Below are 20,887 nucleotides of genomic sequence, written 5' to 3'. Positions count from 1 at the left end.
TTCGTGCCACTCCATTTCGCCAAGCTACCTTAAGACTTATGAAACCTAACCTCAGTCTTAGTAAAGAGTTCAAATACAAACTACTGTAGTATATGTTTACCAAAGTCTTTGAGGGAGGGGGCTGCTAAATACCTTAATGATAAATAATTAATTCGTTTCAAGTTCAGTTCAGCCTATAGTCTTCCAATAGCCCTAACAGAATCAGGTATGACTTGAAAGCATTAAAGAAGAATCAAAATCTTCAGGAAATGTGTTTTTGATCCTTCTCATTTTCCCATTTAATTCCAGTGTTATTTACCATCAATGAGTACCACATTTGATATGAAGGTCAATTTTGTATTTGCATTTGTATTCACCTTGTGTATGTCCATGTATGTGTGCATAATTATGCATAGATGTGTATGAAAATTCATTTAATAAAGTTTTTTTATCAAATTAACTTCTTTTTTGTGTTATGCATTTGAGAATTTGTTGATGGTGGTCCCATTTATTGTTTCTTACCTCAACTAGAATTAATTCAAACTGACAATTTGAGTAAAAAAAAAGGGGCATGTTTTCACAAAACATGACCACCCAACCCGACCCAATGATTCGAAGTAAGCCCATATGCATGTGCTAAGAGCCCAAAGAGCAATAACCCTGTTGTGAATGATAGGTTTGTGTATCTCTTGTTCTATGAATAGTTTCATATCAAATATCTATGACAATTACCATATACAGTTCACAACTAAATTATTCATTCCCTTACCAAGTTTTGTAAGTAAGTGATGGACAGTCTGCAGAAATTGTTGGATGAGAGAGGAGTGAAAGAACTGGGAGTGATGCTAATAGAGAAGGCTAGGAACCGAGGGTTGTTGTGGAACAGCATGATCGCCAAAGTCAATCGATATGGCACTTACAGAGAGAGAGAGAAGTACCGTAAGGGACAAATTGATTTGTCCAGACATACGTTTCTTGTGAATGTGACATAAAGCATACATCTAAAAGTATTCAACAAAGGCCATAATTCCCCAGTACACCTTTCATTCTTGAATTACAACAACAAAAAATTTACAAGGGATATGAATAATTTAGTTGTATATGTATTATTATGTTAGTTGTTCATTTAGTTTGCAGGATTACCATTGACTTCTTTTAAGTACCTTCTCTCGTACCTTCTCTCGTACCTTACTTCCTTCACAATTCACATCAGCAGGGGGAACAGATATCCTTGACATAATAACAAAACGCAATCCTGACCACATTAACACACAACGTGCAAGTGAACTTTAAAGTGTTTACTTTTATTTAGAAGCAAAAGTCAAAGAAAATACATAGGCTGGAGAAAAAGAATTGTTTTGATACATGTAACCATGAACGTTCATAGTAATACTCATGAACTATAGACAAAACAGAAAGGAAAATGCATTCCTTGGAGAACATCAATTACATAATACTTTTTAAACCACATGCATATCTACATACAAATTAATATACCAACAATCCCTAATAAACAGTACAACCGAAATTAGCTTTGTGACTCTTTTCTACAAATACATTCTTTATCAAAACTAGATCTTTAATTAAATTTCTTTTGTCTCATACTATCACCTGACCATGCCTGCATCTCCTCCAAGCCTTGTTCAGACGTGACTCAGTAAACCACTTAAAGAAAACGGCTGAAACAAAATAAAATCACTTAAAAGTGAAGCACATAAGAAACCTGCAAAACAGAGTACGGTATGCTTAAGGGCCTTTGTTTCACCCAGCCTCTAGTTTTTACCCAAATTTGCTATTCGAACACGATTCTTCTTTTTTGGAGTGGCAATTACTGCGGCAAATGGGAACAAGGCTCTGATTCACCAGTTGACAACTGAATCTCACTCCCATAAGCTTCATACAGGGACCACTTGGTTCCTGTAAGCAAGGGATTAATATCAATACAAATCTAACCAAAAGAAATATCTCAATCATTTTCTTTAATTCACTGATCAATGCATAAGTATCAATGTTAGGCATGCATAACTGATATCAACTCAAGAAACAGTTACCAGAGTTGCATTGATGAGGGGGAAAATACAACAGAAAAAAACAAGTTTACAGGAAACTTTGATTAAACCCGATTTCAATGTTAATGATTAACATACCAGTACCAGTATACGCTATATCAGCAAAAAACAAGATGTGTTGAAGAATGATAAAAATTCTGAAGAAAAGGTAAAAGACAAAATAAGAACTTTACATTACAATATGTGTATGAGACAGCATCAAAATCATTCACATGCAGCGGTTAAAATTGTTATGTGCAGTAGTTAGTAGTCATTTTGCATATTATCAACTCAACCTTAGCACTTGGTAAGTGCTAAATAATTCCTGACCTCTAAAAAAGCCTGTCTTGATAAACAAATCTAAGTCTGATGCAAAATTTAACTCTCTATATTAACACGATATGCATTCTATATGAATAAATTTGATTAATTTACTAGCTTCAATGAAAGCAACCTAGGCTTCATATGATTTTCAAATAAATACAATTTTCAATAAAACAAAATCTTAGTCTAGTCATTCTCCTACATTCGTTTTTCAATAATATTTGCAAACCATTTGCACACATGACCTGACCACGACTAAATTCATGGCTTCCCACAAGGGTCAATATTTGGTCCATTTATATTTTACATGAAATACATTGTAATTCTATTTCACTGTTCACTACATGTACAATGTACTAAGAACATGTAACTTAAATATCAGCACTATATTTGTAAACACAAAAGTAAGATCTTGGGCTGAACGAAACGAAACAAAATGAAAAGACTTACAATGATACCATCAAATGTATGGAGTTACCAGTCGGTCTAAACATTTGAAATCTATCTTTGGTAACTATATCATGTTCTTGACCAGGTGAGTGTCTGTGACAACATCCCTACATGACAAAGGAAAACTCCATTCCTTTAAAGTATTAGGACCCTTACAACTATCAGCTTAACTGTGGGAGCTTAGGTTTGGTAAAAATTCTGAACATTTTTTTAACAATTTACAGAGTAAACTGCTTAGCCCATCGATAAGATTGTGGTGAAGTGAATGCAACTATTCAAAGTCATATAATAAGGGTAGTCGAAGCCAAGGAGTTGTTACGTCTCAAAATTTAGCACACTTTGCAATCAGAAATAAATAACTGATGTTTCCACTGGGATTAGGACAACATTATGTATAATACATACCGGTATATCAAATTATGTCAGAAGTGGGTTCTTTTTTAACTATGTTCATACTTACTCATAAAATTAAAAAAATCCTCCACCTACGTAACTGGTCTTTCATTCCTATCTGATTATATTATTTTCACTTTTCTAAATCAAAAAAACATGGTAAAGATCATAATTATCCAGTTTTTAGTGGTATCTGCAATTCAACATATCAACCAGGCAAGAAAACTTGACAACAAATATTTAATAGTCTACTTAGTAGACTATAAGAGACTTCTTTAATGTACATGAATATGTGGAACTTTTATAGTGACTGCGTGGTTCACCGACATTAAATACCACAGGCAGAATATACAGTGGTTAGGTAGAGGAGTATGAAATCATTTTCTTTCTGTTTTTATCTATTTTTCTAGTTATGACAAGGGAATATTCAGTTATACAACTTACAAACTTAAGGTTCTCTGCAGAAATTATTCATGATTGATGAAATTGAATGAATTCCCAGTGCAGTACCCTATGGTAACAGTTTAGGAGGACTAAGCTTTCTTAAACAGTGAAGGTAGGCACTGAAATATCTATTGCTCTTGTAAACCCCAGACTGCGGGTATCTACCTTTCACATTTTACTTTCTTGAGTTGCACACATGTGGGAGTGTGTTATGTAATGGTGAGAACCTGTAAGTATGCATGAACGTAACTCTCTCTTTGACAATATATCAGAGTTTCAGTAATAATACAGGTGCACTACGTTTACAAACTCTACTCAAATTACATGTTACTGTAAATTAATGTAAGAGACTAAATTTTTATACAACATGCATATTTAATTATTCAAATTAATGTGAAGCATGCAAATGATGTCATATTTCCAATACGACCCATAATACTATAATGACAGAAAAAAGGAATGTCTACATCAGGCCTGGTCTACATCTATGATATATGAGTGTATTACATTAAATGCTGAAATATCTACATGCATATCATCTTTATACGCAAACTTGAAAACAAATTTTAGACATAACTTCAACACTGAAAAATACATGAAATCTATCTCCATCTTTTACTCTTGTTTTTGTAAATAAAAATAAATTCCATTTTGGCCAGATGTATCCCTCTATTTGCAATCTTTTTCTTGCCATAGATAACACTGACTATATGCATAAATAGGAGAAAAGAACGAAAATGTAAAACAAAATTTGAAATGATTAATTTGAAGAGAGGATGTAAATAAAATAATTTCTTATAACTTTTCAGTGGGAATATGGTTTCTGCACAATAAAAACAAAATCCCTAGAAAATAATGTTTGCTCTTTCAGCACTTCATCAAATAATAAAATCAACATTAATATGTTTAACTTTAACATTGCAAAACCAAACTTGAAATGGTTAAGTTAAATCAAGTATTTTTTTATAATTCTATTAAAAAAAAGCATTGAAAAACAAAATGAAATGTAATATCAGGTGGCCAAGGCCTCTTTTTGTGCTCAAAAGTCAGGAAGGATGAAAAAACGTAAATTGTAAATATTGAGAAATGAAGGAAATGTGATTAATTTAAAAACAACAAGCCTACTAAATGAAAGAGTTACAAAAAAGCTCTTTAAGTGCAGAGTTGAATGATAACACTATGGAAACTACTCGAAAGATAACTATATCAAGAACTAGAAGGATTTTGAGAATGATAAATGGAGAACACTTGAAAAGATGTGTTATAAGATGACGGTAAAAGACCAATGACAAAGAATGGAAAATGGTTAATTAAATCTTTCTTTTTCTCCCACTCCTCCCACACTTTTTTCTTGAACTGACGCTCACACGATTTGGAAGGCTGCATGAACATGAAGATGATAAGCAAGGCTGAATTGATGGAAACTGTTGCTAGGCAATCACCCAATGGGCTGAAGAAGAAGAGGACTTATTTCTTCTTAGGCTTGGTCCTTGCCCGGACACTTCCATTTTCTGAGTGGGGGGAGTCAGACGCAACAGGGGAAGCTGTGAGGGCATCAGGTTGCTCACCTCCTTCGATTGCTCGCACTGTAAAAGAAGGAAAGGGAAAGATGATTGACAAATTATGAGCACGTTAATTCAAATTTGAAAATGAAGCTATCATTACATCGAGGGGGGTATCCAATGACATGCACGTTGTCTATCAGTATACTTCCCCCTAGTTTTAATGTGGAGTTCCTGCATGCATATGTATAAATTTACTAAACCTTTAAGGAAAGCTATACATTTTGAAACTTTCAAATGGCCTGTAAGGATAATTGAAGAAGAAGGTGAAAGTTGGCTAATTATATCTAATAATATATTTACCCTGTTTTCAATCAAGAAAATGATCATTTCATCATTACAAAAGAATTTTGTGAATATGTACTATTTCATTCTCATACTCTGCAAACACACAAACAAACAAAAGTATCGAAACTTCAAATACAGTCACATAAAATCTGTTCTTACAGCTTCTTTTCCAACACAGAATGCAACAAAGAAGGAGAACAAAATAGTTGTTGCCAATTTTAAAGAGGAAGGCATTAAATGGGGAGGCTGATTTTTTAAGTCTTTTGGAAAAGAAAAAACAAACCTGTAATAGTCTGTAACATTCTATGCTGCACCCTCTTCTTTTTGTTTTGTTTATTGTTTAATTAATTTTAAGCTGTTTTGATCTGGAGTTAAAGCTTATCTGTACTAGTTTGCCAGGAGGGATTAGACCACCCAGCAAGGTCACGGGACAGGTGGTTATCTCATCAACTCAGCCCTCAATTAACATCAGAAAAAGGGGACCATGGGGGACCGCTTCGGCATTGTTTGCTATATAGAGGGCGCAAGTAGCTTTAAGTAGTGCAGTGGGGCTTTAAGACATATAGAGGATGGGCTCATAACTTACCCTCTTCTTTCTTCTTCTTCTCCTTTGTCTTAGTAGGAGCCATCTTGCGCTGGGGCTTTGCGGTGGCCAGCTGGGCTTCACGACGTCTGCGCAGCTGGAACATGAGGAAGTTGAAGATTAGCCACGCCTGGAAAAGGCACACTGCTGTCAAGATGGTCAGTCTAATTCAAGAAATTAAAGAAAAACAAATCAATCAAAGCTCTGAGATAACAGGCTAAATATCATATTGATGTTGTGTTGTATCGCAATAGTGTTTCTGCCAGGATTTCAAGCCTGAATACTCAATAAAAATGCCAAAAAACGAGCCTGGTAACTTCATAGGTAGTTGAGAGAGATGGTCTGGTCACTGGTAGTTGCTCCTGCTTTGTCAATAAATTCATTACACCAAAATCACCTTCATGTTTTCACCATTATCCTCATCATCTTTATCATCACCAACATCAGCCCAAATCACCAGCCCCTTCATCATCATCTTTCCTATCACCATGGTCCTCTGCATCATTATCATCACTGTAATCACCATCATCATCATCATCATCATCATCATCATCACCATCATCTCTGTCATCATCATCATCATCATCATCACCAACATCATCTTCGTCATTATCATTATCATGGAACCTCATCACCATCATCCTCATCCTCATCACCATCATTATCATTATCATTATCATCATCATCATCATCATCATCATCATCATCATCATCATCATCATCATCATTATCACCATCATCATCATCATCATCACCATCATCATCATCCTCATCCTCATCACCATCATTATCATTATCATTATCATCATCATCAACATCATCATCATCATCATCATCATCATCATCATCATCATCATCACCATCATCTGTCATCGTTACCATCGTCCCAATCACCAACATCATCTTTGTCATCATCATCATCGTCGTCCCCATTATCATCATCTTCATCATCATCATTATTATCTTCACCCTCATCCTCATCACCACCCTCATCCTCATCACCAGCCTTATCATCTTTGTTATCATCATCATCATTATCATCATTATCATAGAACCTCACCACCATCATCCTCATCCTCATCATCATCATCATCATCGGACATGCTCACAATGACTCACCTTGAAAAAGGAGAATTGAAGTTTCCATTAGAGATATCAAGGCCCTGGGTTTCTACCTTGCCTAATCCAAACCACACTGTGAGTGTCGTGAGTGAGATAGTCATGAGTCGAACCAGAAGGAACAGTATGGCCCATAATGTGAAGCTGTGAAAAGACAAGAGAATGGATCATTGAATCAGATGGCGGAGAAGCTGGAGATACAGTCAAACCTGCTTTAGTGACCACCTGTCTACAAAGACCACATTTTGGTTTCCCTTGAAAATGGTTACTAATTGAAACATGTACAAAAGAACCTTTCTACAAAGACTATCTGTCTACATATTTTTGTGTTTCCCTTGAGCAGTCCCTATAGACAAGTTTGACTGTACTATGCTGCAATTATACAGTATGTGCAGCTGAGATTTGTGTCACTGTACCACAGGGGGAGGGGGGAAAGGGGTGGGGGGCAGGAGGAAGGGAAATAAGTGACATCAGGAAATGCACAAAGGTGTGAATAAGAGATAGAAAGAGGAAATGAACGATGGACAGACAGGGGTAAATAAAGAGTGCATGGGGAAGACAATAATAGAACATGCTTAAAAGATACTTCCAGTCAAATCTCCCACTGTGTATGGAGCATCATACAAGCAAGCACAGAAACCTCACTTTCTAATCTTTCTTGGCAAGCACTTTGGCAGTGGGCATGGGTAAAGTCACTGCAGGGCCATAATTCATAGGGGTGATCTGTATCTTACTCATACATGCAAGTGATATACACTCATACCTGTTGTAGTGGCCAAAGCTGTGAGTGGTGAAGTGTGACGTCATCAAAAGTCTATTTTTAGAATTTCTCAATTTTCACTTCACTTTCCGAAATAGCATAAAAAATAATGTCCAAATGTTGAAAATCAATTTAATATATTGAGTATTGGCTGAGATATGACAATCTGAATAAATAGAGTTCCTATAGGAACTTAGTGTTATTTTGCTCTAGTTCATAACATTATGAACCAGAGCAAACATCAAATTTACAAGGGGTATGAATAATTAAGTTGTCAACTGTATATCAATAAACACTTACCAAGGTGCTGATAGTTCTGTTTTTTCACTGAAGTACAAAAGTCTGGCAACATGGAAAGTCAGCTCTGCTATGTAATGTATCACAATGCACATCATCCCAAGCCTCGTCAAACTAATGATGAAAAAACAAACATAAAAAGAACATATGGTACAAGAGAAGTGCCAGTTGGTGAGTGGTTGTGTGTGTGTAATTGGGTTTTGACCACACATAGCTGCATTTATACTATCCTGGCTGTGTATTACAAGCTGTGCTATTGATTCTCAACATTTTACACACTACTGTACCAAATTCAACTGATTTTACTCAAAATCAATACTTTAGTGACAATTAATGACACCTAAATAGCAGTAAAATACAATTTGTTTAACTTACCGATAATAGAAAGAATAATTTAAAAATTCAAATTGTAAGTCTACTGTCATACTTGCCGATCGGCAGGATGGTGTGCATTTGTGTATAATAAGTGTAATGACTATACATGTGTGCAAATGCTGCATATTAACACGTAGTGCAGTGCTAGAGGTCAATACGCATTAGCATTGACTCTCTATGCTTTGCTGGAGTGGGTTTTGACAGACGTGTATTTACGTCTGGAAGCCAATCTTTAACGCCACCATCTGAAAGAGTTTCGAACCTGTGTGCGACCTGAATCAGTTTGTAGGCAAAAAGAGGGAACTGACTGTACCACTAGACCAACTCAAATCTCCCTTGGGAAAAGACTGATTTGGATATGCCCTTTTTATACTCCCGCAATTACAGTGAAATCTTCCTTTCAAAATGAATCTCTGTCATGAAGCAGACAATTGTATTTCATATAGGGTTTCGAAAATGGAAAATTACTTTTTCTTTCACACTAAACAATTATTCTACTTGAATCTTGTTATCGCACAATTGCATAAGACTTCCTAAGGGGTTACTTTTTCTCTTGTGACTTTCTACAGTGCTTATTGGTTGATTTATGACTAATTCAAGTACAGGAAAAGAATCTGTAATACTTACTTTAGAAGGTAGGCAGAAACCACAAAGAATAAATAGAAGGCGGCGTATTGGATCCTGGGACCAATTTCTTCCTGTAATTACACAAACAGATATAGATTGATATTAGTTGTTCGTAGAGTACAAAATAAAATAGCCGAGGGATAAGTAAATCAACTGAGAAACTACATGTACTCTCAACTACAAGTGAGTATAGGATTTCCTAGCTCAAGCAAACACATACAGAGCTGCCAACTAGTACGGATTTTCCGTAATTGGTACGGAAATCAACGGCAATTACGGAAGCACGGAAACCCCTTCAAAAATTACGGATTCCCCGATTTCTGGACATGCCTATGTATTAACACATGCATTATGCATATGCGAGTGTTTTAGCGGTAATGATCGCGATACTTCCCGGGCCTCGGCCCGGTGGTTAACTTTTGAGCGCACGGAAATATCATCCGCGCCTCAGCCACGACCACTGCACACACATGTAGCTACCATCGAAAGATATGCACACCGCCCTGCCTATATGGGCTGCGTGTGCTAGCTTTCAGCATGCAATATATATCGGGGAGACGGCAAACTCGTCCCAAGTCCATTTAGCCACCTTGCAAACCAACCCGTACGGTACCATGTCCATGTGTAGTTTATAGCAGGTCTACAATTTTTTTCCCCTTAGTGATGGGTTCTCATTGTTATGATAATAAAAGTACGACTCGACTAATGATGAAGATGATGATGATGATGATGATGATGATGATGATGATAATTGTCATAAGGAAAATGAATGTACTTCCTTGATTAAACTTGAATTTATATTCAACAATTATTGTCATTGTGTTTTATTTCACATTATTTGTTGGATCATGTTTATTCATTTCATTTTATTCATATACCCCTTTTCATTGTTGATAACAAAATATGATACACGAATAAATTTTGAATGAGCTGACACACAAAGTTTTGACCGATACGAAAGCGCATGCATGGTGGATGTGCTGAAACAAGTGGCACGATATTTATCTGGGCGAAATATGCATTGGCCGAGTGTTACACTACCGCATGTGCAGCAGGTCGGCCGTGGTCGCGTCAAACTTCGAGTAACCGACGGAGAAAAATGACTTCAACTTCATCGAAGAAGCGTTCTAAAAAACTGCAAACCTTCTCAGGTGAAATGGTCATGCATTGTTCCGTCGAAAAGGAATACAAACAGTGCCTGTTGTACACATTGCTCATCCGATTTTGGAATTGGTCATGGCGGTTCGAACGATATCCAGGTACATCTGAAGTCGGTGAAGCACCGGACTGCAGCGGCGGAGGCAAGTTCCAATTCCCGCAGTCATGACATCGCCCAGTTTTTCGTCGCAAAGGACAATTCTGTCACGAACGCCGAAGTGAAGTTTACTCAATTTTTGATAGAGCACAACATCGCGTTTTCAGCAGCAGACCACCTTTCACAACTTGTCAAAAATGCCTTCCCTGACAGTAAAATTGCAATTGTAAAAACCTGAAGTGAATATACACACGTAAGTGAAACAGGGTAATGATACATCAATCCTCTAATAACCATTGTTTTTTTTATAGCACTTAAAATGATGTTATAAACAGAATGTTCTTGTTTTTACTTCAAGTCCTGTCATTCAGAGTGATGCTATTACCATGGTACTAGTAGTTTGTGTTGTGGTGTTGTGTGCAGCTCTACAATGTACGTGCAAATGCAGTCTTCTTGATGTTGAAAGCGCCGCGCTTGAAATTACTGATTTCCATCCAAAATTACTGATTTTTAGCTTTCAGATTACTGATTTTGGTTTCAGAGGTTGGCAGCTCTGCACATATGCACTAATAGTCAAGTTTGATTATCAAAAAACTGCCTATGAGACAGGAAACGTATGGTATCTGTATGAAGCCAATGAGAATTAGTGAATTTAGTAAACAGGGTTGTAATAACTCACCAAATTAATTGGCAATATAGTAAGGAATGTAACTAGGTTTTGATCTATCTATCTAATTTTAATTGTAAGTGTCTCTCCTGACAAGACCTAGACTTTATTTAGGCACTGATAACCCAAGGCAGTTTCATAGCTGTCTTCACGTGTGCATTTTTGCACATTTTACTTCTCCCAGATTTGGAAAGAGAGAACTACTGACATGTCGTCATCAAATTTAACATCTGAATAATGTCAACCAAATTTATTTTATCATCAAAATCATTTGACATTTTTATCACTTTACTATCCAATGCAAGAAGACCAAACTCACCTTTTTAACTTTCTGGAAATACAATTCTGGAAAAGCATGGATCCAGTAGGCAATCTGAAAGAGAATAGCAAGTCATAACAACTTTATTGATTATTTCAATGGAAATTAACCAATTCCCTTTTACATTCAAAGAATAAATAGTAAAACAGCCCTAAAATCTGTAGAGATTATGGACATGAAATTAGAAGAATTTTGTTTATCAATTTGACTTGGAAAGAACACTCATCCATTACAGTTTGAAGGACAATCAATGCTTGGTTATCGAAGAAAGAAAAATGGATCATCCTTTTCAATAATATATATATTCTTAAGCTGCTTATCAATCAACTCTTAAATCATTGATCCATATTATCTTTACCGATGAGTAATTAAAAAGAAATTATCTACAATTGTCATCGTTCACATAATACTGCTCCACATAATACTGCTTCACATAACCTCTTGGACTGAATCTTTATTCTATTTCCAAAAGGGACTTATTACCTCAACATCTTTAAACTAAAGTGGGACTGCACTACTTGTAGCTACGTGCACCCTCTATATAGCCAACAATGCCTAATCAGTGACCATTGGTCACCCATGATCCTCTTTTTCTTATGTTAATTGAGAGCTGATTTGATGAGATAACGACCTGTCCGATGCATGGAGGTCTAATCCCTCCTGGCCAGACTAGTGCAGAGGGGCTTTATAAGCTCCCTGACATTTTGTTCATGGTTTATCTGTAGTGCCCTTGGAACTGTAACCCTCTGATATACTAAAATCATACTTCATAGTAATGCCACAGGTACCATTATTCAAAAGATATTGAAGCATGGTTCTTTGTGTTTGAACAATGCCATGACAAGAATACAAACAAATGGATGTCCATTTAAATTAAATCTTTGATCTTTCAGTTAATAAGTCATAAAACTCTTTATTTCATCTCTCTACAATGAAGTAATCCATTACATGAGTATCGAGTTTGAACTTTGTGCCCTGAATGATCCATGAAGATGGGGGAAATTTGCAGGAGATGATATAAATTAACCTATAAAAAATAAGGAAGAATTACAATATAAGTCTCTAGGGATTTCGCATCAACATCTGATCTCCCATGGATTAAAAAAAAAGGGTAATTTTTGTTACACAGATTTACATATTTGACCTATTCGGCGAAAAATGATACACTTTGCTGTGCTCTACTAACCTGAATGATGAAGTAAAATTTGGATCTGAAAGAGAGTAGAACATGAGGGTAGCCTTCCCATAAGTTAGACAAGTTCTGAGTGAATCCTTCCTGTAATAAATCAATGAAAATGAACACAAACTGATGAAGAATTCTGTCTATGTAATTGCCACAAATTTGGTTTATGACTCTACAATGAATATGACAGTAAAGGTGACATACACCCCAATTTTATGTAATTGACTTTATGCAGTACGAGCAGAACCATACATCTCATTATCTCATTATGATAACAAACAGACAATAGGCTCCATAGAAAGTGTAGAACCTGACAATCATTTTGTACTCTTTGAACTTTGATACATATCATATCCTGTTAGCTTTACAAGTTTATAGCATACTGCTACATGAGAACAACAAACTCTGTGAGTGTGAAGGCCAAATATTTTGTTATCCCTATGAAACAAATACTAAAAATATGCCGTTTTTGTACAGTGGTAACAGTGCATTATGATATAACATCTCTATGCGCTTGCACTTTGAATATTATTACCTCTGCTTTAGCTTTGGCAACTGTAGTATTCAGTATATTTAAGGAATAAATCCTACCAAGTACTCACTCACTACAACCGGCAAATATAGATTAATGCTTTGCCAAGGACATCAGTGTTGCAGCAGGGATTTGAACCCTGTACCTTGTGGTTCACAGTCCTGATACTTATCCACTAGACCACAACACTGTTTTAAGCTCACCTTCATCATAATGTCCATGCCCCAAAAGATCGAGAACAGGTAAAAGGTCACCAGCTGACCTGACTCGTTGAACTTTGAATGCTTGACCTTTGACAGGTGCAGCTTGCGGTTCAGTTTCTGAAGAAAAAAAAAAAAAGTTATGAAAGTTTTTGTGGGTTAAAACACAACCTAGGTGACTAGTCAGCTTAATGGCACTTATATTTTCTACATTTTAAAAAAGTTGCTGAAATGTACATAAATAAACCAGTCACTTGAAATTTTCAGGTAAAAGGATAATCATAAATACACAAAAGGTTCTATAGAGTGTTGGTCAAGCCTCAATTTCACAGTAAATACATATATACAGTAAGATATATTGTTAGTATGAAGGTAACCATTGAAATTTTGAGTCATCATTCAACTACTTCTCAGCATCTAGCAAAAGAAAGAGCCACGTTGGCTTCTGCCAGTTCCCTCCCAGTGTACCGTATGTATCAGCCAGCATGTCACAGTTCAGTACATGGATAAAAAAGACATACATGTAAGTATAACGGTCTTCATTCTAATTTCCTTTATCTACAGAGACTAGCACAACCCCCCACCCCCCTCCCATACTAAAGGTCAGCTTGATATTTAAAAATATAATTAACACTTTAAAATTAAATTCAAATGATCATCAAGAAATATCAAAAGAAAATATCAAGAATGTACATTTCATTGATTATGATTTTTCATGCCACACAGAACTGCACCTCATAAGTACATGTACATCATGCAGTCAGCCAGTCACCTACACTTATGTTTCATGTATGAAGTACACTGCCCTTTCATGTTACCACATACATACTTCCTAGCTTGTCTTAGGAATCATGCACTTTGCAATTCAAGGAAATCAATCCTTTTACATGTAAAAGCTGGGTAAGTCACATTAACCACTGTTGAGAAAAGATTGCGAAGTAGATTACAACTTTCCTTTACCATTATTACCATTTGTGGAATTGCAACTAATGTTGAATGGATTAAGAGCCCAATTGCATAATGTTCATATAATCTGACTTCAAGCCAGAATGAGTTTTTAACCCATTTAGTGATTGTACTGCTATGAAAGAAATATCAGTATTATAGATACGCCCCATCAGCCATCTCATTATGTATTGTTTATGAAATTTTTCATCTCATTTCTATTTTATGATTTATATAAACATAGAGTTAAAAGAAGCCATGGGAGAGAATTGAAGTAATATTAATTTATCAGATGGAATATGGATTGCCAACTCAGTCATTAGCATTATTAGCATTTAGCAAATGTCCTCTGGTTTTTGTAATTAGCCCTCAGGGTAACAACCGCAGTAATAACCAGGTAGCTCACCTGTACCAATCAGCTTGGAGTTACTATAAAAGAACCTAGTGACACCCACACATGTAGAGACAGTGGTCAATTAATGTTTATGCTCTTCTGGGAATCCATTAACATTTTCAAATAAAGATGAAAGCACACTATATATTATATAGCTTTTTTTTTGGAAAGATTTCAACAAAAATGTTTATTAGAGATACAATTTATTTCCCTCTAGTTTTTGTCTTCGATAACAGTAATAATAATAATAAGGACAAAAATAAAGTGTTTTTTGGTCCCCTGCCTGTCTCATTTTTTTTTTTACTATCTACTATTTTGAAGAAAAAAAGCAGCCCCCCCCCCCAAAAAAAAAAGAGACAAAAAGCCACCCCAAAAAAGCCTGTGATATACATTTTGTTTAAATACATGTAACTTCTAAAGTGATACAAGTCATTTTTGTTGTCATACATTGCATCAGTATACTCACACAGCACAATATCTGTGAATAAATAGGCTTAGCCGGCTATGATTAGCATGGCAGCCATCTTGGAAAAAATAGTGATTTAGTAATACCCTGCCTCCTCCTTTTTATAAAAAGTCCGGACGAGAAACACATTATTTTTGGCGTTTTGCCGCACACATACATCCTTAACATTTACATCAATCTAAATTATGTTTATTGTGTACAATATGCCCCACAATATTTGCACAAACTTTTTTTGTAGTTTCCTTTATTTCTTTAATGGTATAGGTGAAAATCTATATATTTAACACTTTCTTTAAAAAAAACTATTTATATGATAGAAAAAAAATCAATGAATTTAACCTTCAAAAGTGAACCTTGAATATTCCCTATATAAATCTCACATCATGTTGAATTTTCAAATGAGCTTGTTTAATTAGATGCTCCATTATCAAACTCCAGGCTAATTGTTTTTTCCTAGGGGTCCACATGAAGCAATATGGACCACATGCATTTTGCCCCTTCAAACAAACAGTTTGAGAGACCAAATTTAATTTGGCTGCCGATGAGCACTTGACCTATCTTAGCAAGTTAGCTTCAGGCTCTATCTATTAATTTCTATAATTTTGCGATGGGTTACCAACAACAGGTTGCCCTGCCATCCTTTAGCAATACACTGATGTCACTCTTAGTGTAAACAATGCACTTTCAGTCCTTGGACAACTGCACTGTATATTTCATACTAGCATGTTGAATTAAATTAAATATTGTTGAGTTGCCCATGGCAAATAGTAGCCCCCCCCCCCCCCCCTCCTCAAAATGGCTCCCAATACTTACATCTAGGATGTACTCCTGAACAACAGCATGAAGAACGATACTGATCAGGAAGTAGAATGCAATACAGAAGGAGTCCCTGGATCCATGCATGTAGCGAGTCTCTTCCTCGACTACAGTCTCTCCGGCTGAAAATGGAAAATAAAATGAACAGTTTCAGCTACACTGTACAGCACATGCTCTTGAGAAGGACAAGACTTTAACACCAAATTAAATATCAGGGTTAACATACTTTTTGTAGCAACTAAAGCAAATGATGATTATTTTCTTTCCTACTCAATTCTTTAATTTGAAAATAGATAATAACTTCTCTTCTTCGTTTGCAGATTAATATGTAATTTATAAAACACACACTCACACCCTGGACTGAATGTCTAAAGAATGAAATCTCATCAAATGTTTTTGATTGGATAGCTGTACCAATAAAGAAAGACACTTACAGTGAATGCTGAGATTAGGTCTTGAAGACTAAAACAAATTTAACTATTATTGTCATTAATATCAGTATCATTATCCATATTAAAGTGACTTGGTTGAAGGTTGATGAAAAAATTGCTTAGTTTTTGTATAAAATGTTACTTACTATATTCCTTCTACTGTACTAACCCTCTGACATGCAAAAAATCCTGAAAAAATTCTCAAACCACGAAGATATCTATGATTTTCTTTGAAGGAGTCGATGTATGACACCCTCTAACAGTGATTAACAGTAAATTCTCCCAACTATTTTTCAATTTTCCCAACTGATTTTCCATGAAAAAAAGACATAAAACAGGCTATAAAAATCTGTCAACACTTAAATGTCTGGAATGGAATGTAGAGCCATTTCATTGCTTTGTGACGATTTCCATTCACCTAAAATGTAATTAAATTGTAATAATATAGTTGGGAGAATAAGGAATCGATCAGATCAGTTTTTCTCAATTTTTACCATGAATAATGGTCCGTTTACACTCAAATTTTCAGATTATCTTTAATTGTACATCTAGCATTGAAGTCACTACCTTAGCCAACTATCTCTCATCTGAACAATGTTACAAAGTCCCTTTAAGTATCAAAATGTAATACATTATTCACCTTCTGTAGTAGTGTTGCTGGTGATGTTGTATTGCATAATCACAAACATGGAGGCCAGGGGGGTGGTCACCTATATATCAATAAAAGTGTGAGAAAAAACTGAGAATGAAATTCATACAAAAAAGAAATTAAAAGCAATTATTGTATTTACTTATCAATAAACCCAAATCAACACTACATACATAAACCTTCTTTATAAGGGAGTCAATTCAACTTCTAAGGATATTGTGAAAAATTTGAGACCCGTTGAAAGACATGCAGTGGGAGCCTTTCTTTTCCTTAGATCTTTTGTTATATATGTCATTGCCAGAAAAAAACATTTACCCCAATTTTAAGTGACATTTTCCCCTAATTCCCATGACCCTCGTGTAAATAATTTACAGATTTTTATCTTAAACGTTCTACTTTGACCAAATTCATGAGTGAAAAGTGACAGTTTTCACAAATAATCTGACAGCATGCAATATTTAAGAAAATTGTTTTAAACCTCTAAAATGAGAGTTTTTGTCAGTTTCTTAATATAGTGTATTATCCCAGTGTCTCATTATACCCATGCTGCATGCTGCAACTCTCCCAATAAAAGTTTGTTGACCCTTGACACAAATCATGGGCACATTAAAACTTTTTTTTTTAAACAGATTTAAACTTTTCAATGTGTTGTAAATTTCAGTATCTTGCATGTATTGCTTAATTCCATGTATAAAATTAAAATGTTATTGCTAGCTGTTTGATCTACTCTAAATAATGCAACAGGAATGAACAGTCATATCTTTATGAGTCGATGACAATGTGTATAATTTTTTGCTTTTCCTGCAAAGACACAGAAGTGCATTCATTTTTAGGTACTTTTTTGAGGACTCTTAAAAAAAAAAATACAATATTCAATAAATCAACGTGCAGCATAAAAAAAATAGATTAAACACGCACCCAAAATTATTGGCACAACTGACCAGAATCTTTGATTGGGTCAAAACATTGCAAAAACATGCAAAAATAGTATTGGTTCAAAACTATCAAATTCAAGAGAAAAGACATTTTCATTAACAATAACATTAACAGCTCTTCAAAGTTCTAATTAAATTTTTCAATGCAATATCAATATGCTGGCAATAGGCAATGCAATACTGACATGTTCTCAGCTCACTCAATCAAAGTCATTACCAAGCTAAGACTAAGAGTAAGAACAGGTAAATTAAAAGGTGACGTGATACTGACACAATTATAAAACAACACTGATCAACTATTTTATTTTCAAATAGCAGAAAATTGATGTCATGAGTAAATCACTCAACCAAAAAAAGTGTCAGAATCTTCGCAGTTCTGCCTTTCTGGGCTTGAAAATATCCAAATACAAGGTCATTATGAAGTCATGCCTTGAAGTATATGCAGAACTAAATTATCTATGTTACCAATAAAAACCTGGTGACAAAACTCAAAACTGTATATCATCTCAGGATTCTCAGCAATCATTCATAAAATGAAAAATCGAAACCATTGACTGTCTAGTCTTAGTAGTCATTACACTGTTAGCATATTGGCATTGCATTACATTGCATTGCAATAGGCCTACTGTGTTACAGTTAGTGAGCTTACAAGTTGCAGACAGCTGGTTATTTTTACGATCAGTTACCTGAAACATAAGGCCAACAAGAATGACCATTGCGAGACAGGAAACGATGTCGGCATGATTCTGGATGATGAACTCATGACTGAAGATAGGAGGATTCTTAGTGCTGCCGTTTCGTCGACGAATCGCCATGATTTTATCTGTAAAATCCGTTGTCGGAGTACGCCACGTCTACGTTCAGCAAGCTCGCGAGATGCAGGGTACACGTACAATATACACGTACGATCCCGAGCGCTAGCAAGCTAGCTAGCGGGGTCGGTCGGGCAGCTCTCAGCACCAAGCCGGGAAGTCCAGAGTTATTACACGTAGACTTATCGCGGCATACACACACTTTATCCATGTGTGTAAGAAAAGTAATTTCCGTCTCGGAGAGCTCTTGGGGTCTCGTGAAGCGCGAGAAAAATCATTTTTGTTACAGATTTTCGGGGAGGGGGGAGCTGAAAGACAGATCTTATAAAATGTTATAGATTCTATATCGTTTTCAAAATGGGTTGTTTATTACTCCACTGCTGCGAGAATCGTCATCATCATTGTCATCGTCATAATTCTCCGACAGGATTATAATAATAATAATAATAATAATAATGAATTTATATAGCGCAGCTTTTATTCAAAATATATTCAGCTGCACTCTAAGAAAAAAGGGTGCAAAAAAGGGTGCAAAATAAGAGTTTGCACCCTTTACATAAAAATGAACCCTATTGAAGGAAAAGGGGTTCAAAAAAGGGTGCAATATAAGATTTTGCACCCTTCCCACAAAAATGAACCCTAAAAACCCCAAAAGGTGCAAAATAAAAGTTTGCATATTGCATGCATATTCATGATTACTTTTCACGTGTTCACATAAAAATACATTTATCATATGATCTGTTAAGCAAATTATGACAATGCACATCAATTTTGTGATTTGTATTTTCCTTCGGCAATCATTAACCAATAGATTATTTTGTCTGATCATGTTACAATTACATTCACGTTTTAGCAATATACTAACCAAGAAACATCATGCATGTTTAATATGTATATGTGTACGAGCAAATGTCACGAGTATTCCTCGATGATGGGTGCAGGATTGCACCTTTTAAAGGGTGCAGGATTGAACCCCTTTAATAAGGTGCTGCTATTGCATCGGTTTGCACCCCTAAAGGAGCATAAAGGGTACTAACATGTCTCCTAAAAGGTGCATTCTGGCACCCTCCTAAAGGGTGCAGGATTTAACCCCTAAAGGTGCTGCTATTGTTGCATCGGTTTGCACCCCTAAAGGTGCAGGATTGAACCATAAAGGGTACTAACATTTCCCCCAAAAGGTTCAAGCTGGCACCCTTTTGAAGGGTGCAGGATTGCACCTTTTGAAAGGGTGCAGGATTTAACCCCTAAAGGTGCTGCTATTGTTGCATCGGTTTGAACCCCTAAAGGTGCATAGTTGCACCATTTTTTCTTAGTGTGTGCGCTGGAATTATTTGTCGCTATTTCTGGGTATATTTTTATGTTGGGAAATGGCCCCACTTTAAGATAATATTATTGGCCTTAGACAGGGTTTATTATTTAATTCAGAATAAAATAATTATCTCCGATACCCATGGACCTATGTTACAAATAATTGTAAATGCAAATATAATTTAAATTATTCTGCTTTTTCATCAAAAAATCATTTCCCTTTTTCCCCTACAATGACCCCGCTGCAGCTGCAAACCAAATTTAAGTACCCCTCGCCCCCCCCCCCAATTATATTGCAAGGTCGAATAATATAATCATGAACTTAACGAAAATAAAGTAGTAGCAGTGGATTGTCAGAACGAAACACTGATTTTTTTTATCCGAGTCCCGGGACCACATCAGCTCACTCACAATTCAAGCAAGCCCCACCCTCTCCTCTCTCTCTCTCTCTCTCTCTCTCTCTCTCTCTCTCTCTCTCTCATTCTCCCCCCCCCCCCCTCTCTCTCTCTCTCTCTCTACGTTTCCCTCTCCATCTTCCTCTCTATTTCAGAAAGAACTACAAGGGCTTTTAGAAGCACGCAGATTTTGTTTAATGTTCACAAACCCCACCAAGAAAAATGGTTACCATGCAGGTTTTATTAAAGCTTGTTTTGTTCATTCTTAATCAACTAAGGGCGAAGCTTTTTCCGCGTCATGATACTCTAGAATGCATATTTTCAGCATTTC

At 35.8% G+C, this 20,887-nt stretch overlaps 1 protein-coding gene across 1 annotated transcript; it reads right to left on the bottom strand.

Moving 5' to 3' along the window:
* Positions 1 to 1,262: 1,262 nt before the first annotated feature.
* LOC594187 (translocating chain-associated membrane protein 1-like 1) lies at positions 1,263 to 19,064 on the bottom strand. The gene is made up of 11 exons (XM_030973821.1): positions 18,728 to 19,064; positions 17,098 to 17,167; positions 16,024 to 16,148; positions 13,409 to 13,525; positions 12,677 to 12,766; positions 11,491 to 11,544; positions 9,250 to 9,320; positions 8,251 to 8,361; positions 7,191 to 7,334; positions 6,075 to 6,235; positions 1,263 to 5,224 (listed from the first exon to the last, which is right to left on the bottom strand). The coding sequence occupies exons 1-11, from the start codon at positions 18,854 to 18,856 to the stop codon at positions 5,106 to 5,108; spliced, it is 1,191 nt and encodes a 396-aa protein (XP_030829681.1). The 5' UTR covers positions 18,857 to 19,064; the 3' UTR covers positions 1,263 to 5,105.
* Between the last annotated feature and the right edge of the window lie 1,823 nt (positions 19,065 to 20,887).

This window comes from Strongylocentrotus purpuratus, unplaced genomic scaffold (assembly GCF_000002235.5).
Source record: "Strongylocentrotus purpuratus isolate Spur 01 unplaced genomic scaffold, Spur_5.0 spur5_scaffold_7, whole genome shotgun sequence".
Classification (NCBI taxonomy): Eukaryota; Metazoa; Echinodermata; class Echinoidea; order Camarodonta; family Strongylocentrotidae; genus Strongylocentrotus; species Strongylocentrotus purpuratus.
The sequence above is the reverse complement of the archived record's forward strand: the minus strand, read 5'-3'. Positions and strand labels throughout refer to the sequence as shown.

What these genes read in the sequence shown, in the direction of transcription:
- LOC594187 (XM_030973821.1), bottom strand. Translation starts at nt 18,856, where the DNA reads ATGGCGATTCGTCGACGAAACGGCAGCACTAAGAATCCTCCTATCTTC. An exon ending in CAGCAACACTACTACAGAAG is followed by an intron (nt 16,149 to 17,097) that starts GTGAATAATGTA and finishes TTCCATTTTCAG; the next exon opens with CCGGAGAGACTGTAGTCGAG. An exon ending in TTCAGGAGTACATCCTAGAT is followed by an intron (nt 13,526 to 16,023) that starts GTAAGTATTGGG and finishes TTTTTTCTTCAG; the next exon opens with AAACTGAACCGCAAGCTGCA.